General features: G+C 41.0%; 1 protein-coding gene across 4 annotated transcripts in view; it reads right to left on the bottom strand.

Annotated features, from left to right (window-relative positions):
* Positions 1-16,946, bottom strand: part of snx29 (sorting nexin 29) — a 523,801-nt gene that overhangs the window by 44,070 nt on the left and 462,785 nt on the right. For all 4 annotated transcript variants that reach the window (XM_041206786.1, XM_041206785.1, XM_041206787.1 and 1 more), the window contains one exon: positions 7,472-7,611. In XM_041206786.1, the coding sequence (XP_041062720.1) occupies positions 7,472-7,611 (140 nt within the window). The remainder of the gene's footprint in view (positions 1-7,471; positions 7,612-16,946) is intronic.

The following is a 16,946-nucleotide window of genomic DNA, read 5'->3' as shown; positions in this document are numbered from 1 at the left end:
AATTCCACTTTGACTTCTGTTTTTGGTTTTTGATATTGTTTCAGTGAATCTCAACACAAGGCCTAAGAATAGCACCTTGTCTTTTTGTTAAACGTTTTGGAATCCTCTGTCTGACCTGAAGACTGACTTTCACAATTTCAGAACTTAACCTTAGCTCCCATCTTCCTTATGGCAAGGATGTTGGTCATGTCTGATGGACGTGTCTATATTTTGGCCGGGGAAGTGGGGGGTGCTGCTGGGGGAGGAGAGAGGCATTCCACTGAAACACCACTGTGCAGGGGCAGTCTACATTCTTGCTTTCAACCTATTTTGTTCCTCTTGTAGGCTGCTGGATTCAGTTTCAGCTTTTCTTGGTTGCATTTCAGACCTGCTTTACAAACCATGTGCCCGCTCCCATCCCCAACTCAAGGCTACTGTTGTAATATGATGTATCTGTACCTTTAAGGAGACGTATCTTAAACTGCTGTCAATCACTACTACCTCGACAGGATGTGATGTATTCGTCCCATGACTTGTATTCAGTCTGCAAGCAGTCAAGATTAGAGACTCTACATAGTCTCCCAGTTAACATAATTTGTATATAGTCATATCTTCAAATAAAAAACCCACAATATTGTTTCACCAATCCTTGTCGTGTGATTGGTACATTTAAATCTAAGGGAAGAACGTAACAGCCACCACCTCAGCTATTGACATTTTCTCTGCATCTTCTAGATGCCTTGAATTTCTTTCATTATGCTTTGCTCTATTGTCTCATATTAATATCACTTCAATCATCAGTTTTCCATTTATGGGCTGTGCAGGTCATTTTACTTTAGTTATTTTTTACTCTTCATTGCCTTTGATCCACTTATTTCAAAATATTATTCATCTATAATCTTTTTCAGTCCTAACGAACGCCCAAAATGTTAATTTACCTTTCTCTCCTCATATGCTAACAGACCTATTGAGTATTTGCAGCATTTTCTGCTTTTGTTTAGGTATTTTGTATAAACAGAACACAGAGCATTAGTTTTTTAGCATTTATTCCTCTTAAATATAAACAGATTATTTAATGATACCCAATTCATCTGACATAATTCCACTCATATGCATCGTCTCTAACAATTTTGAATACTCATTGATAAAGCCATTGCATTTCATTGCTAACTGCCGCAGACAGCTTAAGAGGATTTAAGACAGTTTAGTTTTATAATGTGGTGTTTCACATTGTCCTGACACAGCAGCAGCAAAATAACTCTGCAGATGAACAATCACTTGGGACATTTTTAACACACACTGGGGGAGGTATAACTGTAGCTGTAACTGCTGGATGAGGATCCAGTCTAAACCTTGACGATCTTCTACGTATTGCTCATTGGAGACTCAGCCACTGTACGAATGTTGGTGTTACTCAGCTTTATTGGTTTATCATTTCCCTCGGCCCCACAATCACTCCCTGCTGTCAGATTTCTAGTCCAAAATTAAGTCATGGATGAGTCAAACCTTTCTCCAGACACATCAAAGACATCCATTTTGACTCCAACTAGAAATTCCATTCACCTGGGACCGACTCTATCACCCTTTTGGGCCAGTGACTCTGTCTGAACCAGACTGTGGAAAACCTTGGCATCTTATCCAACTCAGAATCAAACTTCAAACCCTGCAAGGTGATATCCATCACCAAGAACATTTATATCCCCTGCAACACTGCCATCTCTACCCCACTTGATTTCTTTCTCATGCTTTTGTCATTGTTAAACTTCAGCTCTTAAATGTCCTTTTCGCTTATCGTCCGTGTCTCCTCACAAATTCCAAATTACAGTATCAAAAACTCAGGTGCTCACATTCTGTCTGCACTACCATCAAATTGAGATAGCGGCCAATTTTTTAACAACTTTTAAAGGATTCCCCAAGATACCTATTAGCACATTTTACTGTTGCTGATGACTGAAAAGAAGCAATTATCCAACAGATTCTATTGCCTAAAATTTAACCAGTAGTTAGAATTCACTGAGTAAATTCCATGTGTATTGTTTATACTAATAGCTTTGCTTTTCTCCAGTAAGCAAATAGTCAATGGGGAATGGATATGACTGTAAATGCAACTTGCCTGTTCACAACAATGACGATACCTTACTTGCTGTAGCATTGTAGATAGGATGCATGACCATAAGGCAAAGCCCAAAAGCTGCTGATAAAAGAACTTGACTTTATATGGCTTCTTTCACAGCCTCAGGTGTTGCGAAGCCCTTACAGCCAATGACGTCCTTTTTTCAAAGTGTAGTTGTAATGTAGGGGAATGAGCCAGCCACATAATATGACAATGACACGAAAGAAAGTGACAATGACCAGGTTATCTGTTTTAACATTGTTGTTTGAGGGATAAATATTAGTCAGCGCTCAAGGGAGAACGCTACTGCTCTTCTTTGAATAGTGCCATGGGCTCTTTTATATTCAATCGAGAGGGCAGATGCAGCTTCAGTCCAAAGTCTTAATTTTTCAAAAGACAGTATTTCAGCAGCGCACCATTCCATCAGTGCTGCACTCGAGTGTCAGCCTAGATCCTGTGCTCAAGTCACTAGAGTGGGGCTTAAATCCACAACCTTCTGACTCAGGGAAATGTGCAATCCACTGAGCTGCAGCTGAGTTACATATCAATGTTGCTGAGGTAATTTTGATGTATAATTTGTTGTGATACAATCCAAAGACTTGATTCTTTCCCCTTCCTGTTTATGCAGAAAATCAAAACTGCTCAGGCCTGCAAATGAGCCCTACAACAGAACTATTGAATATCCTCCTGAATTCTCAATAAATAAATACTATTGTTCTGACAAGGCAGGTATATGTGTAAACAGAATTTTAGTCCTGGTTATGTCATTCATGCAATAACCTACATTGCTTATAATTACAAGTTATTTAATTTAATGGGTTTACTTTTAACCCGACCGAATCTTTTCCCTAAATAATATATGACCACAGCTGATGTTAATTGCTGTGCAAACCAAATCCCAGAGGGAAACTTTGCTTATGGGTCTTCTTTTTGGAATCTGAAAATGAGAAAGGCACCTACTGATCTCAGCAGTAAGAAGTCCAGTAACACTTGTGGGATTTTAAAAATTAAACATACAAGTTTTATTGACAAGAATAAAAGAAAACTTAAGCATGCAAGATTACAGATACACAGTTAAACTTAGTCGCACAAAACATTCCCCTAAAAAGACACTACTTGATCAGACCCACAAGTAAACACCTTCCAGGCAACTCCCTTTTAGATGTTTAACGATAAAAAAATCCAGTAATATTACCCAAGGCAAACTGCTGCTGCTTCAATAAAGGCATACTACATGACCTGTAACGCTCTTCCACTCTGCTGTGAAAATCCAACCTTCAGAATAAAACTGCTTTTAACAGCCCAAGACTTTTCTGGCTTGACTGGATGGTTGATTCAAACTGTATCCTCTCTCAGCCACAGCTCCAGCTACAGCTCCAACTGCTGCATCTCACACCTCCAGCTCAATAGCCAACAGCTCAAATAGCTACCCTAAGCTCTACACAGTAACTCTAAAATACTATTTTTTCTTTCATCTCAGGTTCCATCATTCTCACACCTCTTTGAAGCCCAAATCCTTCCAAATATAAGGTCTTTCATGTTTCCATCTTGTTTTTGCTTTCGAGACAAAAAAATATAATACACCCCCCCCTTCTATTTATTTATGGAACTCCTGCAAAATGCAAACATGGTTCTTGTTACCTTTGATTCCACTTTGATATTCAAACCAACTCTCAACTTATCTAAAATGCAAATGTTAGATCCAACCTGTTTTTACCTGTACCTCAAACCTAACAATATCCTTTTCATGTTTCAACCCCACCCCCCCCACCCAGAGAACCTGTCTCTTATTAATCTCTGCCCAGCTTAAATCATACACCCACAGCCTTTTCACAGAATAACACATTATTCTCCAAAAATATTTTTTAAAGGAACTTCCAATACTCACAGTACTGTCTCTCAAATCCGGTTATCTGAAAACCGGAGTTGTCCAAAATCTGGATATTTTTATAAGCTGCCATGCACCAATTTTAATTGTTATTAAATGAGCAAAGTAGTTAACTGAGCCAATTTGACTAAGTGCTGTATAGGCATGGTAGTGCACCAAATTCGTTGTTGGCTTTGCGCACCAGTCTTTTCCCACGCTCCGAGTGGTTCGAGCGACCGTTAGCCCCACTCATTAGCCTGATTTCATGTGTCTCCAATTAATTAAATTGAGTTTCTGATTTTTTTTTAAAGCCGAAAATCGGCAAACTCTGAACTCGGTCCCAAGGTTGCCGATTTTGAGACACTGCACCTGTACCATATTTTTAGTCCTTAGACTGTTAGCATCTCCATAGCATTTCATAACCCCTGGGAATAGCTATTCTTTGCAAAGATTTCATTATAATTGCACAGTAAATCTTAATATTGATTAATGATTAATATTGATCCAACACAATGTACATAGTTTTAGAAAGTCTGTAATGAGGTGATTCATGTGATAATATTTGTTCTAAATCCACCAGAGATTAAACATATGACACAGAACAGGTGATTCTGGGGAAAAAAGGATAAACTACCATAAATTACAAATCAATCACATGTCATGATAGTAATAAACTGAAGTTGTGTTTATCATGATTTATATTACATTTAATTTGCTATCAACCTATCCTGTCTAAATGTCAAGATTATAATGATTAAGGCAACATAAGAATAAGGACACATCTTTAATCTTTCTGAATAAACCAAGCTTTAGTTTAAAAAAAATTAATTATTAAGAATACTATGATCACACTGCTACAACACATTGCTGAGAAGGAGATTGAGGATTATATGCACTCTCAGGGGAGGCAGATGAAAGAAATTAATTTTCCACAAGGTAGAGGTTCAAGAGTTGGTGACATTGGGAAGGAATGGGGGAAAGTCACAATAAAGTCTAGATAGAACAGTCTCTTGAAATAATGGGAGTAAGACCTCTAAGGAATTTGCAACTTATCCTGCAATGTAACCAAAATGGCTGTTTTGCAGAAATAAATGAAGTTGTTAAATTAAAACTTGTAATCATCAGCTTTGTAATGGGCACTTTTAAAGGACCAGGATTCATTTTCTCTGAATCACAAAACCCTCCCCGGAAAACAATACTGTAAATTGAGCTTTTCTATTGTTTTATCTTTCTTAATCATGTGAAATCTGAGATCCTTGGTCCCAATGAATGAAGAAAGAATCTACACCCTTTCCTGGCATCCTACACATTCACAGGACATCCAAAGGTGCTTCAAAGAAAATTAATCTGTTTTGCAATGAACTGCACTACTGTTATGTAGTCAAATGTAAAAACCAATTTGTGCGCAAGGCCACAAAACAGTTACTAAGATATATGACAGATTAATTTCTTTTTGGTGATTTTGGCTGGGGGACAACACAAGGAGAGAGCTCCCCTGCTCTTCATCGAATTGTGCCAGGGAATCTACTTCGTCCCACAGGCGGGACCTCAATTTGATATCTCAGTTGAAGGATGGCACCTCAACAATGCAGCAATCTGTCAGTACTCTACTAGATTTTGTACTCAGGTCCTGGAATGGGACTTGAATCCATGACCTCTGACTAAGAGGCAAGCAGAATACCAACATTGAGCCAATCTAACACCGACCAGTCTAGACATAACAGTACAACAAGTTGCCTATAGACTTAGTAGTGATAAATATCACAGCCTTAAGTTTGGTTTTTTTATTAATAACTGCTTCCTATTTATAAACTAAAAATATGCAATTTTTGTCAACTGGAGTTAGCACGATATTTAAGTAATAAGACTTCTTCAGTATTTCTTCTCATCAGAAGCTTTGGTGAACTTTTTAAAAGTCACCCTATGCTATAGATTGCTGTTTGTACTTGCTTATAGATTATGTAATTGCACTGCATGAACATTTGACTTGAACATTGCTGAAAAAAAGAGACAAGCTGTCAAAGTTTTTATCTAGCATGCATCAGGACAGATGCAAGAATGCCAAATTTCAAAGGGAGCAAAAATTTATACATGACAAAAAGGTACTGATTGATTGGCAAGTCAACAGAGTGGGGGACAATAGTTCCCTGGTGTATTTGGCATGACAACACCAACCAGAGTTGACTTGGCAACCAACCAACAACCTTTTCTCATGCAGTATAAATTATTACTCCCTTTGAAATTTGGTATTCTTACATCTGTCCTGATGAAAAGCTTTGACAGCATGGCTTTTTTTTCCAGCAATACTCAAGTTCTGTACTACCTAGCGAACTTTTGACTTATTGTAGATATGAGCCTTTACACAACAATATAGGGCATATGTGGTTTACATTAAACAATCAACACAATACATTTATGGAATCAATAAGCAGAACCATTTTAAATCCAACCTCTCCGAACAAGTATTCTATTTAATTAAAATATTCATGGCTCTAAAGAAAAGGTTAAAAGAAATTAATAAGGTACTCAACATCAATAAATCTACATGACTGGATTACTCAATGATTAATTTTACTAAGAAAATATCAGTCTCCAACATATATCCTCTATTAGTTTAGTGAACCGATAAGGTACTTCAGTGATAAGAAGAGAGAAAAGTAAAATGAAATATTTATTTTCAAAAGGGCTTGGTTATTTTAAATTATTTATAATGTAAACTACAGCGCATAAACCAAACTCTCATGCAGATTTTTAAATACTTATAATTAGTGTATAGTGCCTGCTTTTTGGCTGGCCAGTGAAAAATCATGGATGAATTACCTATTCTGTGATAGTCAACACATTGGATTTTATGGAAGAAATAAAACCTCTGTAAGGCTAAAAGCAAAACATATAACCTGACAGGCTGAGATAATGGGCATGACTTCAATGTTAAACGCCACAGTCCTCAACAGTTATTACTAAAGGTGATAAAGAATGTTTCAGCACACTTATTTCTAGTTTATGCTTTAGTCAAAATATCTAAAAAAAAATGCATAGGCATTCATTATCATCACTATTTAATACTCAGTTGTTAACTGCTTTAAATGTTATTTATTACTTTAGGAACAATTTGTATAATACATGCAGCAAACTGGGACTTTAGTAGGAACAGACACTGTTAATAGTATGAGCTTCATTTTAGGTAATAACATGTGATAAATAAGAAGATGGAATCCACCACTGCAGGTGAGACAAGTAGGACAAGCCAAGTGCTTTGCGTTGCCAGGTGAATCCAAATTAGCATAACTGCTACACCTCTTTAATTGGTTTTGTGAAACTTGCAGAAAGATGCTAGTCATGTGAATAAGTGGGATAAAACCATACCCTTTCTACGGAGGAAATAGAAACATAACTGACATTGGAGAGGACCAGTGAAAACAGAATGTGTATCCCAATCTAATACCCAACTATTATATAGTCTGCAAATGAGGTAGATATATGTTCTGTCAAAACAAGCATTACATACTTACACACAAAATGGCAGCAGACGCATAAGAGTCTCTTTTTTAGGACTGGATGTAAACTCTGGGAGCGTTTGTATAATTTTGTTCATTATGCTCCTCAGGTACTCCTGGAGTTGTTTACGACGTTCCTCCACAAACTTTGCATCCTTAAAAACATGTTAAAAAAATAATAAAATTCCATACAATCTTGACTCTATTTCAACACAGCCATGCTACAAGGCTGGAAGTCAGCTTATACAGGCAAAGATACTTTGCAGCACAATACATCTCAACTGTACAGACCAGCAGCTATTATTGCACCTTCTTCCTCGCTGTATTAACCTGTGTAATAAGGAACACCTCCGTGACGGTGCTGAGAGGGAAAATATTCTTGAATGTTTTCCTTCGTTTACCACCTAATTTTCGACATACACTTCGTTGTCAATAAAACTTAGTATTATCTGTGTGCTTGTAAAATAGCTGAGAAATAATTTAATCTAAGACTGAAATGCTGAAGCTTACAAAGACAAAAGGCAGATGCTGCCTCCTATAGCACCAAATCTAAGGATTCGAATCAGAAAGAAGAGAAGCTAAAACTAACTAAACTCCACTGAAGAATCAAGATTTACTGTGTAAGGTTCTAATGTTTCCACTAACAGTTGAAAAACTGGTACAACATTGAGCCTGATTTTAACTCTAAGTGAATGGGTTTTGAGTGGGTTAAAATCAGGCCCATAAATATTTTGCTATTAAATTATACTTTGGAAAACACACAAGTATCATCCAACGCTATACATAGTGTTTTCATTACAATATAAAGTCTTCACCTAACAATTCAAATTTGTTTGCCAAGAAAAAATGTAACATTCAAACATTTCAATTAACCAACTTTGATCTTAACAGTAGATTGTGTACTAAAGTGGCGAAGTCTGCATCTTCTCTGATTTAAAACATATTTTTGACAGCGTGTGTCTGTGGGTGTGCGTCCTTCTGTTGTAGACAAAAGTCCACCTCAGCTCTTCTGGGGAAGCACTGTAAAACCACTACTGGTAGGAAAGTAGTGGAATTCTCCTGATATTCTTGCCAACATGAATCCCTCAGCTAATACCACCAAAACAGATTAAGTAGCCATTTTCTCAAGGTTGTTGAATAAGTGACTCCATTTGAAAAGTAACCCACTATTGTGACGTAGTTTGGGAAACCTTGATAGAATAAAACCCGCTATATAAATATAGGGTCTTCCTTCTTTAAGGTCAAGAAAAGCGACCGCACAAAATTTTAGCATCCAACATGCTAGAAGGTTTACAAAGGTCTTTGCAGCACCGACTCACCCTATCTCGAAGCTGCCCGTGCCCCCAGTTTCATTTTATTCTTCGTCTCATCTGACGCCTCAACAAGAAACTTTGTCTCTTTCTTTCAGGTGCAAAGGAACGCAAGCTCCAACAACTCATCGACACCAATGCCCATCCAGGACGCTCTACCCCTGCCCGTCCCCCTGATTTCATTCTGTCTTCCAATCCCAGCCCCGGCCGTGTATTCACTATACCCCCTGTCCTTCCCCTCTCCGACGCTGAACATTCAGTGCTCAGCAGAGGACTCAGTTTCATACCCTTACGCTCTCACCTCAATGAATTTCGGGCTCGGCACGATGCTGAACTCTCCTTCCGCCGTCTTCGTCTCCGGGCTCACTTCTTTGGGCAGGAGTCCTCTCCCCATTCAACAGATCCTTTTACCCCCTTCAATATTCTCCCTCTACCGGGACCCTTCCCTCTGGATTCTTACCTGCTTTTGATCTTTTCATTGAGAACTGTCGGCATGACATCAGTCGTCTCAATTTCTCTGCTCCTCTCACCCACTCTAACCTGTCTCTTTCTGAACTTGCCGCACTCCGTTCTCTCAGGTCCAACCCTGACTTTGTCATCAAACCTGCTGACAAGGGTGGTGCTGTTGTTGTCTGGCGCACTGACCTCTACCTTGCAGAGGCTGAGCGTCAACTCGCAGACACTTCCTCCTACCTCCACCTGGACCATGACCCCACCACTGAACATCAAGCCATTGTTTCCAGGACTGTCACTGACCTCATCTCCTCTGGAGATCTTCCCTCCACAGCTTCCAACCTCACACTCTCCCAACCTCGGACGGCCTGCTTCTACCTCCTACCCAAAATCCACAAACAGGACTGTCCCAGCAGACCGATCATGTCAGCCTGTTCCTGCCCCACGGAACTCATTTCTTGCTTTCTTGACTCCATTCTCTCTCCCCTTGTCCAGTTTCTTCCCATTTACATCTACGATTCCTCTCACGCCCTACATCATATCAACAATTTCCAGTTCCCTGGCCCCAACCGCCTCCTCTTCACCATGGACGTCCAATCCCTCTACACCTCCATCCACCACTGGGATGGTCTGAGGGTTCTCTGCTTCTTCCTCGAACAGAGGCCTGAACAATCCCCATCCATCACTACTCTCCTCCATCTGGCTGAACTTGTTCTCTCGCTGAACAATTTCTCCTGAAACTCCTCTCACTTCCTCCAAATAAAAGGTGCGGCTATGGGTACCCGCATGGGCCCCAGTTATGCCTGTCTCTTCATGGGGTATGTGGAACATTCCTTGTTCCAGTCCTACTCTGGCCCACTCCCACAACTCTTTCTCTGGTGCATCAATGACTGCTTCGGTGCCGCTTCATGCTCTTGTCTGGATCTGGAAAAATTTATTAATTTTGCTTCCAATTTCCACTCCATCATTTTCACATGGTCCATCACTGACACCTCCCTTCCCTTCCTTGATCTCTCTGTCTCAATTTCTGGTGATAGACAGTCCACCAATATCCATTACAAGCCTACCGACTCCCACAGCTACCTCGACTACAGCTCCTCACACCCCGCTTCCTGTAAGGACTCCATCCCTTACTCTCAGTTCCTTCGCCTCCGTCGCATCTGTTCTGATGATACCACTTTCCAAAACAGTTCCTCTGACATGTCTTCCTTCTTCCTTAACCAAGGCTTTCCACCCACAGTGGTTGACAGGGCCCTCAACCGTGTCCGGCCCATCTCCCGCGCATCTGCCCTCACACCTTCCTCTCCCTCCCAGAACCATGATAGGGTCCCCCTTGTCCTCACTTATCACCCCACCAGCCTCCGCATTCAAAGGATCATCCTCCGCCATTTCTATCAACTCCAGCATGATGTCACCACCAAACACATCTTCCCCTCACCCCCCTGGCGGCATTCAGCAAGGATTGTTCCCTCTGGGACACCCTGGTCCACTTCTCCATCACCCCCTACACCTCAACCCCCTCCCACGGCACCTTCCCATGCAACCGCAGAAGGTGCAACACCTGCCCCTTTACTTCCCCCCTCCTCACCGTCCAAGGGCCCAAATGCTCCTTTCAAGTGATGCAGCATTTCACTTGCACTTCCCTCAATTTAGTCTTCTGTAATCGCTGCTCCCAATGTGGCTTCCTCTACATTGAAAAGACCAAACGCAGATTGGGTGACCGCTTTGCGGATCACCTTCGGTCTGTCCGCAAGCATGACCCAGACTTCCCTGTTGCTTGCCATTTCAACACTCCACCCTGCTCTCATGCCCACATGTCCATCCTTGGCCTGCTGCATTGTTCCAGTGAAGCTCAACGCAAACTGGAGGAACAGCACTTCACCTTCCAACTAGGCACTTTACAGCCTTCCGGACTTAATATTGAGTTCAACAACTTCAGATCATGAACTCTCTCCTCCATCCCCACCCCCTTTTTCCAATAATTTATCATTTTTTAAAAATATATTTTGCTTTTCCCACCTGTTTTTAAATGGATTTCGATCTATTATTTTATCTCCATCTTTTAGCCCATTTTGCTCCCTTCCTCCCAACCCCACCCCCACTTGGGCCATCTGTCACTAGCTTGTCCTGCTTGCTACCGTTAATGTCCCCATTAGCACATTCCTTAGATAATATCACCACCATCAATACCCCTTTGTCCTTTTGTTCATCACATCTTTGGCAATCTCTACTTTGCCTCCACCTATCACTGGCCCTCTATCCAGCTCTGTCTGTCCTACCCCCCTCTACCAGCTTATATTTCACCTCATTTCTCTATTTCTTTAGTTCTGATGAAGAGTCATACAGACTCAAAACGTCAAATGTGCTCCTCTCCGCAGATGCTTTCAGAACCTCTGAGTTTTTCCAGCTATTTTTGTTTTTGTTTCAGATTTCCAGCATCCGCAGTATTTTGCTTTTATCTTAGTACGTTCGCGTTAACTTTTTTTTTGAACCTGTTTGTTTTTGTTCAGGTAAATAGTTAAGTCAAATAATGGGTTTTGTAACTAGATGATAAATGGATTTGGGCTAATGTTTACTTAGACAGGAACTGCAGAATTCTGTGTGTTTTTTAAAGTGTCAGTGTGATTGGCAGCTTTATTTGTTCTTTAAAGCTAAATTTCCTCTGTTGCTCTAAAAGCAAAGGTTGCTCTGTTGCTGTTTGAACTTCAAAGGATTTGTCTTGAAGCATTCACCCAACAGACCAGTTTTCTTCTTAACTCGTCAAGAAGTCAGTTGGAAACTGATGAGCCTTACAAAATGCCACTTAAAATTCTTGTAAGGGACGCTGTCCCCATTCCAGTTTTATTTTGAGTTTTAGTGCAATGGCAATTTTATTATGTTATTCCCCATATTCAAGGAGGAACATTTTGCTGTAAACACACTGTTTTTGCTATTGCTTATTTGTTTCAGAACCATGGAAGATTACAGCACAGAAGGAAAGCATTTGGCTTAGCATGTCTGCGCTAGATCTTTAACAGAACATTACATCTTCCCCTTGGTTATGTATCTACCGTTTCCTCTATCTATCCAGTTTTCACTTCAGAGGTGCAACAGTCTCAGATCTAATTACCTCCTGTGAATAAGCCTGCCATTTCAAGCAACTTGCTAAATAAAGACATTTCTCCCACATTCCTAATGATAGCATTCAATTGATGACCCATTGTCGCTGACTCTCCTATCAGAGGAAACAATCTTCCTTTATTCACCCTATCAACATACTTCATAATTTTAAATCATCTCTATTATTAGAAATTATTTAGCCTTCTCTACTCCAATGGAAGTAGTTCCAGTGTCTCAGTCTCCTTTCGTAACTATAACTTCTCAACTCTGATATGTTGTACACACTCTATGGCTTTCTCTAATGGGACATCCACAATTGTCCCAATAGCTGCATGTAGCAAAAATCATTGCCACTTTACTCATACACTGTGGCTGGGGTTTTCTGAAGACCACCTGAGCAGTCTAAGTGGCGGGTGGGCCAAGATAATCGTGGGGGCAGCTTGTGGTGGGAAAACTGACCCCTGTGTAGTCAGCACCAAGATTGGGCCAATGAGGGGTATCAGCCTGCCAACTAATTAGGCTCATTGTTGATCGAGCCCCTTAAAGGCCATTATCCTAGAGCCCACAATGATTTACTGGTGGGCTCTGGGATTTTCCCAAACTCAAATAGGTCTCCTGTGCCTCCCGTAAGGTTTTGCCAGCAAAACCGGGGGGCTATGGAGACCCTCTTTCAGAGGAACTTAGTGCCCTTCAAGGGACCCAGCAGCAGGAAGAGGTGCCCACTGAGAGCTACCCTCTACCCTTGCCTGCGAACTACTCCCCCCACCTCATTGGCAACCCCCTCCCCGCAACCCATAACCTGCTCAGACTCACCTGCCTCCTGGAATCCAGCGATGGTCCCTGGTGAGGGCCTCAGAGCATTCCTGGCAGCAGCCACTGCTCCTGGTGGCACGGCCGGCAAGGGAAAGCTGCCAGCTTCTGATTGGTCAGCAGCTATTGGGGCCAGGATATCCACCACACCGGACACTTAATTCTGTGGGAGGCTCGATGCTGCCCACTTGAGTGCCTGGTTGCACTTAAGTAGCATTGGGTGATCCTTGGAAAAGTGCCATGCGTTTCCCAGTAGTGGGCTGAAACATGTCGCCGACACAAAATTCTGCCTTATGTCCCCTATTTATAAATCCCAAAATAATATTGGACTTTACGGCTTGATTTTACCTGTTCTCTCATTCTCAAAGAATTATGTATTATTACACGAACATCTCAGTGTTCATCCACCTCCTTCGATTCCTCTGAAAACATACTGCATTACACCTCACTACAACAAATTGCATCGCTATATGTCTGCCTATTCTGTTAACCTGTCCATGCTCACCTTTCACAGACATTGTGAAATCCTTGTTGTTTGCCATTTATTCATTTATACCTTAAGCCAAGGTCTGAAGGAGTGTATACTTTATTGCTTTCCAAAGTCTAGGAGATCACATGGGCTTTTGATAGACCCAGCAAGCTGTACATAGTTAGAAGGGATTCTGTTGAATCCCTGGCATGCTATACCAGCTCTTGTGCATTTAGAGTCACACCCTGGTTCTTATGGGGAACCTTGCATATGGGGGTGATCTTTGGTGCTGAGCATGATGAAAGTATCCAAGAAATAAACCAAGATCATAACACAAGCAGAGCAAAAACAGTGTGCAGTGTAAAGTTTTTCTCTGTGCTCTCCAAACAACATGCCTTAAACTTAGCTTCATAAAAGCACTCTCACTGTGAATTATTTTATTTGCAATGGGCAATTTAGGTGACAAATTAGGGACCGTTCTTTGCTGTGGAATTAAACCTATTAAGCGCTTGCTTTTGAGTTCCCAAAATCATTTCACACAGAGCTCTTATGGGGAACAGACAAAAAATACTTCCACCTCATTAATCTGAACTGAATTTGAACCCGCTTTGTCCAATTGTCCCCTCACTGATTAATATCAACTGCAACATTTTTAATACTTGTATAACTCAAAATAAATTACAGTACATACATTAGCCATTGCTAAAAAATATATTTTTCTCATAGGTATTCCAGTAATTGATGATTTCAGTGTTGAAATGTAGCATACCAAGCAGAAATAACCCACATGCTTTTGGAACAAATTGCAAATGTCATATTGACATTATTTCAATGTGAATGCCCAGGTACACAGCAGGTTTCCATCACATTTCAACTTTATGTAAAAAAGGCACAAAATTCATAATTAGAATCTTCGAGCTCAGAGAATGCTTTATGTACACTACAGTTCATTTTATAACAATTCAGATGCTAATATTCTACTTTTAACTCGCAATATATAGAAATTAATACTTTACTGGTATTGTATTCTATGTCTTAGATGAAATATTATTACATTTTAAGCCCAAAATGCAATTTAAACTTGGAAATGGTTTAGAGGTGACACATGCTAATTATCACACCAATGCCAAGATCCATCTAGAAATTGCATATCATTAAGGTATTATCAGAGGCTTCTTGACATTCTATCAAAAGAAAGTTAATTAAGCTAACTTAGATGAGATTTCCTAAAACAAATTAGAAGGTTAAAATTCTTATTATTACTAAGGAAGACAAGACCATTTGAGAGCTAGCCAGCTATCTCTAAGGGAGTCTTTTACTACACTATGTGCAGCATCTGCAGAGTAGGCAAAGTAGACCCCACATTCAGTGATTAGTTTACAATTTGATTTTATAAATGTATTCTTAAGATGAAGTATTTGAACAGGATTCAAATTTTTCCAACTCCTATTGTAAAAATTGGTAATTAGGTATAAACGTCTCTATTCATGATGTTCTAAGTATGATGGTGCTGTACTTATTCCTATCCAACAACGTAATGGGGTTCTCAAACACAATTCAGAACATAGATGCACCTGTACTGAATACTGGAAAATTATAGAACAGAAATTATATTTCAGGCCAACACTTGAAATAGGCAGAACAACAAAAAAAATTGATTTACTCCCACGAGCTTTAGGCAAAGCAACATTTGGGAGAAAAGATTAGAGAATAACTTTTGGAATAACATAAATCACAAATAAACTGGAGATCAACCCAAGTTCATAAGTAAAGGGGCAGCAGGATCAGCACTAGACATATCTGGGAAAGAGCTACCAAACTTGTGATGCTACAACACAGGGCTTTCTGCATACTAAGAACCAAAAGTAGCAGGCTAGAGATCAAACTGAGGGTCCCACAATCAACAGATTAGAGAGAAGTTCTGAGTCATACCACAACTAGCCAAGAATTGTAGTGGATGGTCAGGTAACCAACAGGAGGGGGAGACTCTATGACATCTTGATCCTAAACCATGCACTGACCAGCATGTAAACACAACAGACATTGCAAACATCTTCAATCAGAAGTACTGAGTAGACAATCCCATTCAGCCTCCTCCAGTGGTCCCCAATCAAGGATAACAGCCAATTTAGTTCACATCACATGACATTCAGAAGCCACGGGTTTCACTGGACACAGCAAAAGGTCCAGGCAGGCCCTTACTATTCCCCCCAGCTGTTATACTGAAGACCTATTCACTGCAATTATCCACTCATTCCCAAACAAGCTATTACAGTGCAGTTAAAACGATGTCACCTACCCAACAATTTGGCTTGGCCTATATAGCCAAGTGGTTATGATACTGGGCTTGTAACCCCAAGATCAAGGGTTCAAATCTCACAGTGGCAAACTATGAAACAATGTAATTTCATCTGAAACAGATGGGAACAGGTTTGTACTCGAAAGGGTTACCCAACAATTTGGCTTGGCCTAAATAGCCAAGTGGTTATGATACTGGGCTTGTAACCCCAAGATCAAGGGTTCAAATCTCACAATGGCAAACTATGAAACAATGTAACCTCATCTGAATGGGAACAGATGGAAACGTGTTTGTACTCGAAAGAGTTACATAATATTGGCCTAAATAGCCAAGTGGTTATAGTACTGGGTTTGTAACCTTAAGATCAAGAGTTCAAATCTCACAATGGCAAAACTATGAAACAATGTAACTTCATCTGAAACAGATGAAAGTGGATTTTGGGAGAGGGGTACGTCAGGGCTGCCCCCTGTCTGGCCAGTTGTATTCTATCTGCGTGGAGCCTTTCCTGCGCCTCTTGCGGAGGAGGTTGTCGGGATTGGTTCTGCGCAGGCCGGGCATCGGGGTGGTCCTTTCGGCTTACGCCGATGACGTGCTCCTTATGTTTAGTGACCCGGCTGACCTGCGGAGGATGCGCGAGTGCCAGGAGGTCTACTCTGCCGCTTCTTCTGCCAGGATCAACTGGGGTAAATGTTCTGGACTCCTGGTCGGTCAGTGGCAGATGGATCCCCTACCCGAGGAGCTCAGGCCTTTCACCTGGAGCAGGACCAGCCTCCTCTACCTGGGGGTCCATCTCTGCCCCGCTGAGGAATCCTGGCCGGCAAACTGGCAGGAACTGGAGACGAAAGTCACCGCTCGCCTGCGGCGCTGGACAGGACTGCTCCGAGTGCTATCTTACCGAGGTCGAGTTCTGGTCATAAACCAGCTGATCGCCGCCATGTTGTGGTATCGGCTGGTCACTTTGACCCCTCCCCCGGACTTTGTCACAAGAATCCAGAGATTGTTAGTCGACTTCTTCTGGGACAAAAGATTGCACTGGGTCGCTGCCGAGGT

Source organism: Carcharodon carcharias, chromosome 15 (assembly GCF_017639515.1).
Source record: "Carcharodon carcharias isolate sCarCar2 chromosome 15, sCarCar2.pri, whole genome shotgun sequence".
In the NCBI taxonomy this organism is placed as follows: Eukaryota; Metazoa; Chordata; class Chondrichthyes; order Lamniformes; family Lamnidae; genus Carcharodon; species Carcharodon carcharias.
This window is presented reverse-complemented; position numbering and strand designations above follow the sequence as displayed.